Genomic DNA, 18000 nt, shown 5'->3' on the forward strand with positions numbered 1-18000 from the left:
TAGGAAATCAATGGCATGGTTGAATATGTAGGGATAAGCAGCCATTTCAAAAGCATGGGGTTGTGTGGGGACATAGAACTGGGGCAGGAGTTATTGCAGAATAAAGGAAGCAATAATGCAGCAAGCAGATATAAAGGAAGGCAGCAGGGGACCAATTGGCCGGAAGTGATAGAGGGATTAAGACATGAATAACAAAAATCGGTTCATTGGAAGTAGGTGGTAAGTTGGTATTCAGTGATCTGCAAGCAGAACATATTTGAGACACAAGACTGTGGAAGGGTGTAAATTTAAACATTGGAATCAATGGAGTTCACTGCTTGGGACACACCCTAGGTGGACAATCAGTAAGTGCAATCACCAGCTGACAGTACCACAGGTTAAGGCTTTGGCTGTGGTGGGGATGAGCTAACGGTGCTGGGCAATGTTCCAGAGATTGAAGAAACTGGTTAATGGGTGGAATATGGAGAAACTAGAATGATAGGGTGTCGGAAAATAAATAGTTGCATAGACAAATAATGCAGACAAGGTCCCCCAAGTCTTTGCCACTGGCATTCAGACAGATAGGAAAATGACTTGTACCTACCGGGATGCTCACAGAAGACACTGACTACAGGAAGTGATGAGGTGACATTACAGCATGTGGGAAAATATTTCAGGTGCAGGGGGATATATTAATTGTGCTGGAGTCTACCTCCCTAAAACCTCAGTACAAATATAGAAACTGCATTAGGGAAACAGCATGTACTACCAAATAAACTGGAAACTATTTTTGATTTGGAGCTTTGTAAATAGCTGACCTGTTCAACAGCACATTTTCACACTCAACCAAATACTATTCTTCCAGGTTTGTGGTTAGAGTAGAAATTGAAATCTGTCAATGATTTGACTCAGTTGCAATGTTCTGCCCAGATTTTTCTCCACTCGCTTGCTGAAGTCAATGCTGCAAGATAGTGGTCCAATTAAACATCAATTTAATATTTACGACTTCCGGTGGCAACCATGGAGTGCATGGTCGCACATTTGGTGGCTCCCGCTCATGGCAATTTTTTCGGACCTTTCCCCTGGTTAACAGGTGGATATGAAGTGGAAAAAAAGGTGTAGGAGAGTGAGAGGGAGAGATTGACACGCTGGTGTATGGGGCCAAGAGCCAGAAATGGTCGAAAAAGAGGGAATCAGTCGGTTGGAGCTGGTGTGGCGCCTGCAATGTACATGGAGATGGCGAAGGGGCAGGGAGCGGGCTCAGTGGTTGACGGACCAACTGGTGAATTTCTTAAATGAGAAGTTCACCTAGCAACAGAAGGAACGTCTGGAGAACCGGGTGGTGGATTCGATCAGGGCTGTGGTCGGGCCAGTGGAAACGAAGCTGGCGGCCCAGGGTCAGGCAATACAGAAGATGGAGGAGGTGGCAGGGGAACAAAAGGAGCAGTTTGCCTCGATGGCAGCTGGGATGGGGCTGATGCGTGATCAGCAGAAACGGCTCCAGGAGAAGGTAGAGGACCTAGAGAACCGGTCACTCAGGCAGAACATAAGGATCGTGGGCCTGCCGGAGGGAAGTGAAGGAGCCGATGCTGGTGCATATGTGGGGAGCATGCTGGAGAAGCTGCTCGGAGAGGGTGCGTTTGCACGGCCGTTGGAGGTGGGTCAAGCGCACAGGGCGCTAATGAGGAAGTCCCAGGGGAACGAGCCACCGAGGGCGATTGTGGTGCGGCTGCACCGATTCCTGGACAAGGAGCAAATTATGAGGTGGGCCAAGCAGATGAGGCGCTGTAACTGGGAGGACAATGGATCCGTGGCTTTATAAATAGAAGTTAGGCTAAATCTTTAATAAACCACTGGTTATCCTTTGGCTAGATTGCTTTGTCCTATTCTGGGAAGCACACTTCAGGAAGAAATGTCAATTCCTTGAAACAGGTACAGAGAAGATTGAACAGAATTACACCAGGAATGAAGGACTAGGTGGCATGTGACACAGTGGTTAGCACTGGGACTGTGGCGCTGAGGATCCGGGTTCGAATCCTGGCCCTGGGTCACTGTCCGTGTGGAGTTTGCACATTCTCCCCATGTCTGCGTGGTGTTCAAAATAATGAGGAATTCGGATAAGAATAAAAGGAGAAATGGTTTTCACTGGCAGGTGAATCAGTAACCAGAGGACATTAGCAAAAGGGCTGAAGGGTGGATACATATCATCGATCCAAAAACATTTTTTTTCTGATGAACATCAGGAAACAGCAAAGAAGACTGACTGCTTTAAATTAAAATTTTGAAAGGACCAGCAGAGAATGATTGAGTTAAATGGGCATGTATGCTGTATGATTTCACCGATACATGTTTCCACAATAACATTCATGGTAGCTTACTTTGGATGCAATTTAACTTGGGTCAATAGTTCAAAAGCAAACTTCATGTGCTTTAATTGGAAGCAAATTAAGTTATTTGAAGCCAAGCATCTCAAAAGCAGTCCATGTAAAAATCACACACAAGCAGATTAAAACATGACAATCCGTTGGCATCTATTAATTTAGTACGGTTTTAAAAACTTTACTCAATACATTTATATATCAGCTTCTTTAGACAATCCAAAATTGTCAAAATAATCAAATAAAAAGGTTTTAATCCTAGAATTGCGAGATGCCTATGATTCAGGAAACTGATGCTCGTATCACAAACTATTTGAACAGGCATTACAAGTTTCCAAATAACATTGAAGATGCCAACCCCATGCCAACTAAAGGAACACAAGGCAACTATATTAAACTAGATTCACCGGAGGAAGGAGCAGTGCTCCGAAAGCTAGTGTTTGAAACAAACCTGTTGGACTTTAACCTGCTGTTGTAAGACTTAGCACAGTGGGCTAAACAGCTGGCTTATAAAGCAGAACAAGACCAGCAGCGTGGGTTCAATTCCTGTACCAGCCTCCCCGAACAGGCGCCGGAATGTGGCGACTAGGGGCTTTTCACAGTAACTTCATTTGAAGCCTACTTGTGACAATAAGTGATTTTCATTTCATATTAAACTAGGGTGGAGCATTTCTACACAGGAGTGAGCACCAACTATATTACTTCTCCCACAGTCTACTTCTAAACCATGATCCCACTACTGAACAAATCATTTTTCAAACTTACCAATCTTTCCCATCTCCTCCAACTTTAGTCCTTCAAACCCAGACCATTGCTATATTTTTTTTCCAAAATACAAAAACAGGACTGTCATATTGCTTCAGTTCCAAAATGAGTTCTCGCTGATCTGATATAATTCCTTCCCCTCAGCTCACACCCACTGCCCCACATTCTCAGTCCAATCTACCTATTTTCTTCTACAACTCTTCTGATGCTCTGAGTGCTTTGATATTTTCAGGCCTGAATCACTTCCTTTCCACCTGGATATGCAATCCCTCTACATTTCATTGCTCAACTGGACTTCGCCAGGCCCTCTGGTTTATCATTGGGTTGTAGCTCCATCACAATTCTCATCCAAAAGTACCCCTCACTATCTAGTTGGACTTGTTCTGATCCTAAACACAACTCTACTCTTTCACCAGATAAAAGGATTATTTAAAAGTGTATTCTTTCACGATATGGGTGTCATTGGCTAGGCCAGCACTTATTAACAATCACCAATGTCCCTCAAGTTGGCCTTCTTGACCCACTGCAGACCATGTGGTGAAGTTACAACCACATTGCTGTTAAGGAGTTCCAAGATTTTGACCGAGCAAGAGATATATTTCCACATCAGGATGGTACATGGTTTGACTGGAGAACTTATGCCTCGTAACTGGTGGACAAGTTTTTCAGAGTCAAGAATTGTGTGCTGGCCCTGACCTTATTCACCAGCAAAGGGGTGCTGCAGCAGGTAATGGGGGCAATAGCAGGCAACGGAAGACCTTGATGAGCGAGTTTACATATGCTTTGGACTGATGGAAAGTCTTTTCAAACTTGGGCACCTTCAGGTTCACATTCAGACACAAAAGCTCATCTGGGAACTGCTTTTCATTATTGACCGTGTTTTGCTGACACGTTGCTCCACGGGAGCACAACACTTTGGACTAAAAATCAGTTTAATGAAAACCAAGATCTGCATCAGCCCAAGAAAACTATAGGCCACCAAACATGGTCATCAAGGGAGCAGAGCTGAATGCCATCAAGCATTGTATCCATTTGGAGGGAGTCACCTCTTTTTGCTCGGCCCTGCTTTCACTTCAAATTTCAAGATAAATTTGCTTCCAGTTTCCACCCACTCTTCACCTTTACATCTTCCATTTTTTCTTTTTTTTAAAATTTAGAGTATCAAATAAATTTTTTCCAAGTAAGGGGCAATTTAGTGTGGCCAATCCACTTAATCTGCACATCTTTGGGTTGTGGGGACGAAACTCACACAAACACGGGGAGAATGTGCAAACTCCACACAGACAGTGACCCAGAGCCGGGATCAAACCTGGGACCTCGGCATCGTGAGGCAGCAGTGCAAACCACTGTGCCACCGTGCTGCCCGCCATTTTCCATTACTTACTTCCTGGAATTCACCCACCATCTCTAGCAATGTGCTTTACACAGACATCTACTATAAACTCACTGAAATATAAAACATGCTAGATTAGGTTTCTTTTAAATCCTATTTCCCAGTTTATGCACCCATTACATCTGTTCCGATGACTCAATTTTCCCCAGAGTCATTAAACTAATTACATGACTCACTAACATTTCCCTCAATCATGACTGGACAGGCACAGATACACTGACAAAGCCTAATTTTGATTAGTTTCTGCCTGAATCACTAACCCTGGATGTGAATTCCACAACCTCAAGTAAAGATATTTTTTCTGCCTGCTAAATCTTTTACATTTATTATTGTCTATAATATCTTATTATTGAGCCCCCTTCAAGTTCTGCAGTCTATCTACCCAAGCCCACCCATTCAATATTTAAGCACTCGATTATGAAATTAAATGAAAATCACTTATTGTCACAATTAGGCTTCAAATGAAGTTACTGCGAAAAGCCTCTAGTCGCCATATTCCAGCACTTGTTCGGGAAGGCGGGTACGGGAATCGAACCTGCGCTGCTGACCTGCCTTAGTCTGCTTTAAAAGCCAGCTATTTAGCCCACTGTGCTAAACCAGCCCCTGCTATACTTGATCATATGAAAAAACCCTAATTTTTGAAGCCGTTCTGCGTATTTTTGTTTCCTCATACCACATAGCATTCTACTGAATCTTTACTATTCCCTTCAAAAAGAGTCTGTATGTTTACCATTGTGAGGAGCCAAATACTTTTAACAGTACACTAACTGAAGTCAAAAAAGATTTTACACAGGATCATTATCTTGAAACCTCAAACTCCAATAGTCTTTTTAAATATCTAAAGAGCCTATTGTCCTTTGAACGGACATTTTTCATAGACTGGAAACAGTGCTGTGGAACAACAGCTCACAATAAAATTACTGCTTTTTTCTCACCAAAATGCAACACTCAATTCAATCCGACTCCTTTTCGCCCAATCCTACCCCCCCCCCCCCCCCCACCCCAATATTGCATTGCAACTTCCTTTCATTTTCTAAAGAATTACATATACCACTGCTCATTTCTAACCACAGTGAACTCCTTAAACCCTCAACACCTAATCTGTATTGTCCCAATCAACTCAACTTTATTTTTAAAATACTGCAGTTTAAAGGATCACAAGGAAAGACTGCATAAATAAACCTGGCTGTATTCCCTTGAATATAATAAATTGGATGGGATTGGATTGAGATGTTTAAAATGTTAAACAATTCAACAGAATAGAAACAAAAATTGAGGGGGTGCCATCGTAAATTTAAAACTTAGGAGGGCAATCAGGAAGTACTGATTCACATAAAATGTTAGCACTTCTATTTTTTACCCAAAAAGTGTGGATGCTAATATAATTGGAGCTTTTAAGATGAAAATCAATATGTTTTTGTTCTCCAAGTGGATCAAGGACTAAGGAGCAAGGGTAGATAAATAGAGATGTCTATTAACCTTTATCTAATTCAATGATGGAGGAGATTCAAAGTGCTGAATGTCCTACTTCTGTTTAATTATCTTGTAGTCCACCTATGAAACTTTATGAAAACTTCCCCTAATGCCCAAGTACATCTACTGCATTTCCCTCATCTATGACGTCTGTTACCATCTCAAAGAATTCCACACAGCTTACCAAACATGGTATTCCCTTCTAATACTCCTAGTTATCTCTAACAATTATCTATTTCTAGTTATCTAGTTCTGCATCCTTAAAGACGGATATTTGGGGGACACTGCTGCCTACAGCGCTGAGGACCCGGGCTATTTCAAACTTTTTGCACATTCTCCCCGTGCCCCATGGGTTTCACCCCCACAATCCAAATATGTGCAGGTTAGGTGGATTGGCCACGCTAAATTGCCCCTTAATCGTGACAAAAAAATAATCGAGTAGTCTAAACTTGAAAAAAGATGGATATTTCCCTAAAAATGTGTATTTTTATTCATTCCAGTCCTCTAGTCCATGCCCAATCTTAATTAAACCAGTGAAAAGTTTCTGGGCACCTTCCAACGTCCTCCCCATTTGCCTCAGATTTTGGATGCTTTGTCTTCCTTTACCAGAGATATGTAATCTAATGTTATAATTCTCTATGGGCGTCACAGTAGCAGTGGTTGGCACTGTTGCGTCACAGCGCAAGGGTCCCAGGTTCGATTCCCGGCTTGGGTCACTGTCTGTGTGGAGTCTGCATGTTCTCTCCGTGTCTGCGTGGGTTTCCTCCGGGTGCCCCGGTTTCCTCCCACAAGTCCCGAAAGATGTACTGTTAGGTGAATTAGACATTCTGAATTCTCCCTCAGTTTACCCGAATAGGCGCCGGAGTGTGGCGAGTAGGGGATTTTCATAGTAACTTCATTGCAGTGTTAATGTAAGTCTGCTTGTGACACGAATAAAGGTTATCATGCTTCTCCTCTCATCCTACGGGCTGTTTTCAAGTTATTTCCAACTTATTAATAATTACATGATTGGATTTGGGTTAATAATTAGCATGGATTGATTAACTAACAAAAAAAGGGCACCAAAATTTTTTACAACACTAGCTGCTGTTTGTCAAATTTAAATTACCAGTTTTTGAATGTTAGTAAACAAATGTAAAAAAGGTGGTTAGAGGGCTCAGGTCGGGTGGGTCGCCGGAACTGGTGAGGGTGTCAGGAGTTAGACAGATTTTAATTTCCCTTAAGATCACCTGGGCAACTCAATAGATTAAGTATATTGGAACTGCTTAAAATCTCCAACTCTAGCTCGAACTCAGACATTCGCAGAAGTTGAAACTTCTTACCTAGATAAATATATAAGTACCTTGGAATGAGTGCAATGGAGATTCACTAGATTGAATTAGGGGTGAGAGGATTGTCTAGAAGGAGAAAGAGAGTAGAAAATGACCTATATTCCCCATAGCTCAGAAAAGGAGGTGAACTCACTATTGCAAAAGAGTTTGATAGGTTAGGCTTTGAGAGGCCATTCCTGGTTGGAGAGAGTCTAGAACTTGGTGTAGTCTCAGGATAATGACCAGTTGATGACTGAGATGAGAAATCTCTTTTCTCGGTGGTTTACATGCGGATGCTCAGTCAATGTGAATATTGAAGGGTGAATTTTGAGATTTTTGGGAACTGAGAGAAACAAGGGAAATGAGGGTATGGTGGGAACGTGGAATTGATGTAGAAGTTCAGCCACAATTGTACTGAATGTCACACGTGCAGCGGGTCATGGTCATAATGTTATGATACAGACTTGTCAGTAATAGAAATCTCAGTCACATTTCACAAGATTCTAAGGATAAAGGGTTTCTGTGGATCTTGGTGGGGGGAAATAGGTGGGCTGAGGTTGAGTGAGGACAGGAATGCAGAAACTGATGGGTAGGAGATCGTGCCCAAGGGCAATTTAGGTAAATACTGAAATAACTGAAGATGAGGAATTATGGTGCAGAGATTTGATGGAGGAGAAACTGGTGAGCAAGTTAGCGGCAGATTTGCTATAGCAGTACGTTAGGATGATTGAAAGCAGTGCAACACCCAAGATGATATTATTTTGCAGAATTCTGGGAGAGGGCCAAGATGGGGTGAGCACTGAGTAATATTGGCAGCTGCTACAGCAGGGAAGATGGGGGAATGTTTAGCTGAGTGTACATTAGCATGGTGGTAGCCACCATGAAGGGTGCTACAATTTATCCAGGATAGCAATCGCTTTCACCACAAGGGACAGATGCAGAATGGCTAATTGAGAGTCTGGTGGAAAAAGAGAACAAGGTGGACAGAGGGTCAGACATTTGCTCCTAAAGGGTGGACAGAAATTGTACGAAAGAGGAATAAGGGGTGCTGTTTTGGGGTACTATGGAGTGGGGGGGACAGAGGAGGTTGGTGGAGTGAGTGACTAAGCAAGGCAAATAATGCATTGGGTGTACCAAAGGGAAGCTGGAAGCCCATCTAGGAAAAAACCATCAGGTAGCAAATCAGGTAGTGACCAGTCTAGAGTTCTAAAACCATGGCAAAGCAAGGTGAATGGAGGGAAAAATGTTAATATGGAACATTGAGAAGGGAGTGAACAGCACAGAGCTCAAGAGGCAGTAGACAGAATAAAAAGAGCGAGAAGGAATGCACATGGTCAGTGGTGGTTCTAAAGTATTTCCACAAAACCAGTTTTGAAATTGTTAACTTAGCTAGTCAGATGTTACTTCACAGAAAACATGCAACAATTCAACAGAAGTTATGTGAACAAAACTGAGTAAAGAAAAAGGGTGGCCCAAAATTGCCAGTCAAGTCAGGTTTTGCAGAAAGACATTTGAGAGAAAACATTGGATTTGAACCCATTTAACGCTGAAGTGCAAATTTGTCCTGACATTACCATTTCTTCCCCCATAAACAAAACAGTTTTTAAAAAAAAAATACATGCTCATTAAGGTATTTTCCCAAGGAAAGGCCAAAAAGACATGCAGGAGTTAGACTATGCTGGATCAGAACTATTTGAAAAAATTAAACACACCATTGCAGTACCATTTTGCAATTTTGATGCTAGGTTGCTGCTCAAGATACCAGAAATACCTTTATTGTCACACTGTGGGACAGATGTGCTGGTCCAAAAAGCCGACGGATTAGATTTGAAAAGGCTAAAATTAAATCCTAAAAATAAGAATTCCTGTATCAATGTCTAGATGCAAAAAAGTTGGCCAAGAGAAAGACACCCTTCTCAAATGTAAGGTACTAATTTACAACCATACTTTCACACTGCATATTTCTCTTGGTCTAATTACTTACATACGCTATCTCTAATAAAGAAATTGCATCCCCCCCAATAATAAATGCAAATTTAAAATCTTGGGTTGCCAAGATAGAGGATAAAACAACAAAACAATTGACGGTGGATGATCATTTCCATGTACTTGAAATAATTTCCAACATAATTTTCAAAAATCAAATTTGTTTCATTAGGTTTATTTCGGCACTCAATTTACTTGGATTAATTCAAATAGCGTTTTTATACATAGTACCCACAAGAACCTTTTCTAGTGGACCATGTCACACCAGGAAGCCAAAGCAGTGATTTATCATGCAACTTACTGTTACAATTTTAAAAAATTAAAATATTGTTAGCAAATTCTTCAAATTATGAAATCCTTCAAATTAATATTTTCCTGTCACCAGATTGTTAGTTAGTCTGCAGAACAGAGAGCAGTAGAGGCTAGGTCATTTATTATTTTTAAAGCAGAGTTAAATGAGATTGTTGATTGGCAAGGATGACAAAGGGGATGAGGGTAAACAGCAAGGTAGAGTTGAAACCACAGTCAGGTCAGTCATGATCTTCTTAAATGGCAGCACAGGCAAGGAGACCGAGTGGTTTACTCCTGCTCTTATTTTGTACGTTGCTATGTACCCATGCTAACACTACAAATAGCAATAACCATTTATGCATTAAACTGAAAACAAAATTTGCTCAATCTGCAATTGTACCACTCATCCACTATTTACCCTGTTCATGCATACATACATACAGATTATTGCTCAGCTTAATTGGAGGAAAAATGGGGGGGAAAACACTGCAGTTCAGCAACTTACTACAGAAGTGCACTTAGAAAACATGAACTAGTCACTAAACTGCACTGTCAAATACAATAGAAAGATACAAGAGAAGGAGTAAAGTTAATTTACAAGACATGGCAGAAAATTATAAGCCAACCCACCTGTAAGGGTCACCCCAGCTTTGCAAATTCAAAGAGCAGGTAGGAGGTGACATAATCTAATCTTTGTAGGCATGTGTAAAATAATATCTGTTTGATACATACTGTCAGGCAATCCCTAAACTATATCATTTAACAATAAGCCCCTATAGCTTGCTGTAATAACTGATTTATTACTTCATTTTATTTCCTTGTTCAATTATAACTTCCCAGTCAGATTACAACACAGTAAAACTAATTCAGAGGCGAAAATCATTAAAACATTGTGAGGGTTTAGTTGAGACATTTGAATGAATAAAGTAGAGCATGGCAGTGGTGTTTTGAGTTGGTATTTCAGAGTTTGAGGCAAAATGATGGGGTAGGAGAAATAGGGAGGTCACATTTCTTGTAGGACAAGAAACCTAATGGGATATCAGAAGAGGGAGGCCTGAGAATTAATAAACACAAGCTGTACAGCAATTTAGCCTGTAAAATACTATGGGTAATTTCTAGAACAATAGAAAGTAATAATATATTAAATTTAAAATGTGATTAGCTTGCATTTGCATTACTGTGCGCAATTGGGATCACTATATAATAAGGATATTAAAACACTGAAGAACGTGAGATGTACAAGGATGTTATCAGAATTGAGATGAAGGAAAAACTGGTCTTCTTTACTGGTAAAGATCAAAAGACTTGACAAGAGTTTTTTTTCAAATTATGGAGGTGTCTATTAAGTAGACGCTGAGAAACTATTCCCACTTGTGGAGGAATATGGAACAAGGTGGTATATACACAAGATAGTCACAGCAAACCAGAAAGAATTTAGAATTAATTTCTTTACTCAATGGGAAAACTAATTGTCATGGGAAGTGATAGCAGTAGATAGCACTGATGCACTGAAGGGACTTGGATGAGAAATGGCAACAGAAAAAGACAGGGGCAAGATGGGAAATAGTAATTAGTGGTAGGAGAACAGGATGATTGTAGGGGGATATATAGCTGGTATAAGTGTGCATGTTAATGGAAGTGAAAAAGTGATCAGACACAGCTTTGTCAAAGATAGGAGGACCAATGGGCTGTCTGCAGTCAAACTGGGCCAAAGCAAACAAGTATGCTAACATAATATTTTTTGAAGACTACAGCAACTTACCAGCTTGTGGCATAATAAATGCAGTGTGCCTGGATTTATCCTTCGTTGGAAAAGCAGCTTCAACACATTCTGTTGCAGTTGAAGGTAACAAGCTTGTAGTTGTAGACTTTGATAGAGATGCAGCTGCTTTACGAAAATCAAATCCACCACTTGTTACTTCCTGCAGTTGGTTTTTCGTGGCAGAGGAGCCATTTTGTACTTGGTCCTTTAATATAGAATCTGCATTTTTAAAACTGAAACCAAATAAGGATCCAGTTGCTGAACTACCAAAAGTGAAAGGCCTCTCTTTCTCAGTGCTGAAGATGGACTTCACAGAATCAGATCCAAATACAAATTTTGGAGGAGACACAGAGACATATGATGGTGCTTCTGCCAAGCAAGTACTTGCTGACTTGACAGGATTGGTTGGAAGTACAACACATGTATTTGTTTGCTCTGTTGCCTCCTTAATAGTTTCTTCCAGCATTGATATTGCAATCTTACCACATGGAGATTCTCTTGGTGTATTCCCCCTTGAAGACAATGGAGTGACTAATGTTCCCTGTTCCTGCGCCTTCTTAGCCTCTTCAAAGAGATCTCTGAAAGAGTTAGCAACTTCTTGTTGCTTGAATCGTACAGCTAACTGTTCCATCTTTGCCTCGTCATCTGCAAAATCCATAACACTCCAAATAAAGGCCTTTTCTGTTCCTTTCATGGGCTCAATTTTTAACTCTGGCGTTAGCCAGTGATTAGCACAAATTTTTAACACCTGGTCCCGTCTCATAACTATCCGAACTTTTTTAGAATCATAATTTTGTAAAATCTTCAGGTCTCCTATTCCTCTTTCTTTCCACTGACATACTTCTTTGTCATATCGATAAAGTTTGGCTCTATGGCAAAAGATAACTTGCTCATTTTCCTCTCCTGTTGATGCATCAATCAAATCAGGCAGTGGAATGACTGGCTCAAAATGCTGAACATCCTTCTCCTCCTCTTGTCCACACTCCGAATCTTCATCTGTACCCACAGACAACCCACTGTGGTTTAGTTTGGGAGATTTTAACGGACTCAAGCTTGGCTGGAAACTAAAATTAAACCCAGTTGTTGAATCGCCAAAGCGGAAGAGGTTTTTCCTCACCGGACTGCTAGTGTCAGGGGACCCATATGCAGTGCTAGATATACTTGTATCCAAGGCTTCCTCACGCAGATCGTAATTATCCCACTCCAATGTAGGACCAGTACTTTCGGAATGTGGTTTAATTACTAAACCAGAAGTATTGTTGCTTTCAGAAACAGAACTTATCATTACATTTCCTTCATCTTTCAACCTTCCAGTTTCATCTTTCAGAAAATGTTTCAGGTCTTTTAAACCACTCTTCATCTCTTCCGCCTTTTGTATTAGCCGAGCAGTCCTACCATTGTCTAATAATTTATGAGGTGTCTGCAGTGGAATATCCAGCAATAGCCTTTGAAATTCTTCAAATTTCTCTTTAAAATCTTCAGCTAGCTCAGGAGTCTTAAACTTTGCTGCCAGCTGCTCTGGTTTGGCTTCACCATCTGAAAAATCACTGGCCAACCACATCCATGCCCTATCAGAGCCCATTAATGGTTTGAGATTCATTGTGGTGGTGATCCAGTGATTTGCACACACCTTGAAAACTTGCTCTCGGCGCATTAGTATCCGAAGCCGGCCATTAGCTTTGTTTTGGAGAACTTTGAGATTTCCAACACCACGTTCCTTCCACTGGCTGGTTTCTGTATCAAATCTAAATAGTTTAACTCTCTGCGAGTAAAGTACGGTTTCATCTTCTTCACCTGTAATGAGATCTACTTTTTCAGGCATAAGAACAACAGGATCAAAATGAATATTATCCCCATCTTCAGTTTTGTACAATTCATCATCTTCATCTTCTGCAGAAGCAGCTCTTGCACTGCATTTTGAAAACACCCTCTGACCCACTCCATCAAAACCTCTGAAATTAGGATCTTTTTGACCAAACTGAAATTCTTTATCTGCAGTTTTTGCAAGATCAGCAAAGGAAGAGATTTGGGCATCCTTACCCAGAAAAAAATCTTCACTTTGGCTTGAAGTATCAATTGTTTGATTTAGGTCTCCACCAGGTTTCAAATGCATCCGCTCTCTCTCTTTTTGCTGTTCAGCAAAAGATTTTAAAAAGAGCGCAGCCGATCCTTCCTGTCGTGGCTGGTTACCTTCATCACTCGAGCCCTTGCTCGTATCAGGCAATCCAAATTTAAATCCACCACCAGATGAAGAAAATGCAAATGTTGTACTAGAAAATGGTCTTGAAGACGATGCGTCAACTTGGAAAGTCGTTGAGCTGTTACTGTGGCCAAATTTAACTCCACTTGCAGGAAAGTTAAGTTTGAACCCTGATTCAGGTGTATCAGATTTAGTATAAACGCTGGCAACATCGAAGTGGGCAATAGCAGTTGAAGTACCTCCCGCTTTACTGTTTGGGTTAGGTGTCTGACAGGCTACACATTTTATCACATTTGCTTCATTTCTTACAAGACAAGCGGCACAATCCCATTGCCCCTCCTTTTTGGCAAACAATCCTTCAAACGTTGGCTGTGCAGATGTTCTCTCACCACGCTTCAATACTGATGCAGATTGACCCATAGATGTAACTGGCATGTTGCCATCAGGCTTGCGAGTCTGACAGGCTGAACATTTTGCCATATTTCCATCATTTCTTACCAAACAAGTGTCACAATCCCACTGTCCCTCCTTTTTGGCAAACAATCCTCCAAACGTTGGCTGTGCAGATGTTCTCTCACCACGCTTCAATACTGGTGCAGATTGACCCATAGATGTAATTGGCATGTTGCCATCAGGCTTGCGAGTCTGACAGGCTGAACATTTTGCCATATTTCCATCATTTCTTACCAAACAAGTGTCACAATCCCACTGTCCCTCCTTTTTGGCAAACAATCCTTCAAACGTTGGCTGTGCAGATGTTCTCTCACCACGCTTCAATACTGATGCAGATTGACCCATAGATGTAACTGGCATGTTGCCATCAGGCTTGGGAGTCTGACAGGCTGAACATTTTGCCACATTTCCATCATTTCTTACCAAACAAGTGTCACAATCCCACTGTCCCTCCTTTTTGCTAAATGCATCAAATCCTTTTGGTGTTTTCATAGACGCACTGCCGAGACCGAACTTAAAGGTAGTTGCTGGTTCATTGTACGATGCGCCAGAATCTTTATATGATGGACTTGGTGCCTGGCAAGATACACATTTTAGTGCAGTTGCTTCATTTCTGCCACTACATACATTGCAGTTCCATTGGCCACCCGCTTTTCCAAATTGTGGGCCAAAACTAGCAGGAGCAGCCAGCTTTGAAATGTCTTTCTTAGTACCAAATGCAAATGTTGCAGGTGCCTGAATGGTTGAAGAAATGCCATCCCTGTTGTTGACATTTGGTGCCTGGCAAGCAACACAATGTGATGAGATGGCTGCATTGCTGAGATAACACCCACTGCAATCCCATTGGCCATCCTTAGAAAATTTGTCACCAAATCCTATTGTTTTAGTAAAAACTGTAGCAATCTTCTCAGTTTCTCCAATGTTACTTCCATTTTGCACTGGGGTTTGTGAAATTGAAGGTAAACCCGGTTTTAGAATAATGGTTTTAGGACTCTGGCAAGCTGCACACACAGAAGCAGCCGCCAAATTCCGAACATAACACGAGCTACAATCCCATTCGCCATCTTTCTTGATGAACTGAGCACCAAATCCAGACTCTTCAGTTATAGAGTTCATGGCACCCGTGTCCTCGGACCTGATTTTGATTCCAATTTTCTTTTCTGAACCGGGTAGACTGCTCGATTTTAACTTTTGACCTTTAACCAAGGTTTGCGCTTCTTCAAATTTGGTTTTAAACAGTGTAGCCTCATCGGCAGTTTTAAATCGAACAGCAAGTTGCTCGGGTTTCGGCATTTCATCAGAATAATCTAAAGCACACCAGACCCATGATTTATCAGATCCTGCATTTGGCTTCAATTTCATATCTGCTGTTATGTAATGATTTGCACAGATTTTAAGAACCTGATCCCGTCTCATTAGGAGTCGGATTTTGCCAGATGCCCTGTGTTGTAGTAATTTCACGTGTCCAATGCCTCGTTCTTTCCATTCTTTGGTCTCAGTATCAAAACGAAAGAGCTTAGCTCTGTTGGAAAACAGTACTACTTCATCTTCTTCTCCAGTTTTCACATCTACTTTGTCAGGGAGTGGTATAACTGGTTCAAAATGTGGACCATCTTCATCAGGAACACTGTCCCCATCACTTTCACCAACTTTGTCTTCTACACTGACTCCAGTCATCCTACCAGCATCCTTGAAACCAAATGTCTGGTTACTCAAAACATTGTTGAATGAATTTTTATTTTGCTTTTGAGCTGAAGAGTTATCAAAAGGGTCCGGCCCTCTTAGGGAAAAGAAGCCTCCTCGATCAGGTACTGCTTCTTGTGTAAACATGTGTCCTACAATTTGGTCACTTTTTATACCTCTACCAGCAGTTAAAATGCCCAGAAGACTATCACTGGCTGATGAAGAAGGCGCCTGAGTCTTCATCTGTGGAGATGAAAATGTAAAATCACCCTCATTATTCTTGAAATTAGAGTTAAATTTGAATGTTGTAGCTGGTGTGGAATGCATTATTCCAGTAACCGAAGAAGCCTTTGAGGTTTCATTTTGTATTTGTTGGTTGCATTTTCCAAATTCCATCCCCTTACTTTCTATAGGCTTAGTCAGCTGCCTTCCCATTGATGGTTTAGTGAAGTAACCAGGCTCTGGCAATGGTGGGTTTGTATTGGTGTGTGGAACACCACGATTGTAGTAATCATCACCAAATGGTGAAAGTAATCCAGTTGCAGGAGATTCAAAATGCAACGGTGTTCCATACATATCCTGCGAATACATACAAGCTGAGTTGGTCTGAACAGGAGGTGCAGGAGTTTGCTGTTGATATCCATACATTGACTGCTGAGGTGGAATCCGACCAATTCCATATGCAGGAGGCTATTTTAAGGAAAACAACTGTCAAATATTAGATGGTCGATGCACACACATATCCCAAATTCTGTACATCATACTGTTAGGTACCTTGTTTGGAGTTACATTGTTTGCTGCTCCAGGATGATATTGGGAATTATATGCTGGTGATTGATTGTAGAACACAGAAGGTCCTGAGGTAGAAACTAAGAGTTTATTTGTTAGTTTGTGTCTTTTACATAAATGTCTCAATGGCTATTAACAGAAAACACCAGTGTTAATCTGAGGAACCAAACAAAAAAAAATACTTTTAAATACTTATTATAAACAATTTTATTTGAAATTATCAGCACAAGCCAAAAACTGCTGTACTGAAGGTATTTTTTTTATTTTATTGTTTTTTTTTATAAACAGAAGCAATCTGGTTCACCATTCTTGGGAAATTAAAATTTTGCGTTTAAATCACTTTCTACTTCAGAATTAATTCTTTAAACCCTCACATGAAATAAGATTATGAACTGAATCAATGCATCTTATTTGGAACTACCTCAAAAGCCTTTAAAAACCTCAAGCTACCCAAACTAACTAGAACAGTCCAATTTAAAATGGTTGTCTCATTTACAGACAAATTACATTTGCTTATTTTGAACACCTGTGCATACGGTTAAACATAATGGCTGCACCTGGTTATTAGAAAAGTTTATTTTATGATGCATGGTAACTTTGATAGTACATCTTCATTTGCAACAAGGAATAAAAGTTTGATAGTTTCTCCCCTCAGCATATGGAAGTCACAGCCACAGTATTGGATTTACCTGTTAAAGGTGCCCCTTGAAAATTATGGGTACCCTTGTAGCTTTCTGGATGGGTATCTGCAGAATAACGGTCCGAGTGCCATCGTGGATGTGGTGATTCAACTGAATTTGAACCATTTAGCTTCAGTTCACGCACTTCGCCCTGAAGCATTGTGGGAAAAAATCTCAACTGATCATAATGTGACTTTTTTTTAAAAACAGACATTATCTTATTCCAGCAATGTAAGACAACATAGGCATTGACCAGAACATATAGAGTAACTGATTAAATTTCTTTTTAAATATATAAATTTAGAACACCCAATTCATTTTTTCCAATTAGGGGGCAATTTAGTGTGGCCAATTCACCTGCCCTGCACATCTTTGGGTTGTGGGGGCGAAACCCACGCAAACACGGGATGGTGCAAACTCCACACGGACAGTGACCCAGAGCCGGGATCGAACCTGGGACCTCGGCGCTGTGAAGCAGCAGGGCTAACCCACTGCGCCACCGTGCTGCCTTTAACTTGTTAAAAATCACTAATAGTTATGCTGAAAAATAAGTAGCATTAGAACCAAACAAGTTAAAAGGGGGAAAATATGCATAATTTCACCAGTTTGCCATCACGAGCTTCACAAAATTTCAAAATTTCCACAGATTATATACCTTTAGCTGTTCGACTTGTTGGCAAAGCATCTGCAACAAATGTTTCTGATCCTCAGCCCAGCGAGGGGGAGTTTTTGGAGACCACTGAAGAAAGAGGAATTAAGCTTTACATCAATTTATAAAATCTTTTCTCCCACGGAAAAATTCAGAATGGTATAGCTTATACATTTAGAACTTTTATTATGGCATTTAAAGGTTAAAAT

General features: G+C 40.8%; 1 protein-coding gene across 3 annotated transcripts in view; it reads right to left on the reverse strand.

The window, feature by feature from the left end:
- ranbp2 (RAN binding protein 2) overlaps positions 1-18000 on the reverse strand; it is a 75595-nt gene that overhangs the window by 24126 nt on the left and 33469 nt on the right. For 2 of the 3 annotated variants that reach the window (XM_038817875.1, XM_038817873.1), the window contains exons 17-20: positions 17798-17881; positions 17152-17293; positions 16448-16542; positions 11338-16363 (exon numbers count right to left, since the gene is read on the reverse strand). In XM_038817875.1, the coding sequence (XP_038673803.1) occupies positions 11338-16363; positions 16448-16542; positions 17152-17293; positions 17798-17881 (5347 nt within the window). The remainder of the gene's footprint in view (positions 1-11337; positions 16364-16447; positions 16543-17151; positions 17294-17797; positions 17882-18000) is intronic. The other variant, XM_038817874.1, reaches the window with a different exon arrangement.

Source organism: Scyliorhinus canicula, chromosome 14 (genome assembly GCF_902713615.1).
Source record: "Scyliorhinus canicula chromosome 14, sScyCan1.1, whole genome shotgun sequence".
Classification (NCBI taxonomy): Eukaryota; Metazoa; Chordata; class Chondrichthyes; order Carcharhiniformes; family Scyliorhinidae; genus Scyliorhinus; species Scyliorhinus canicula.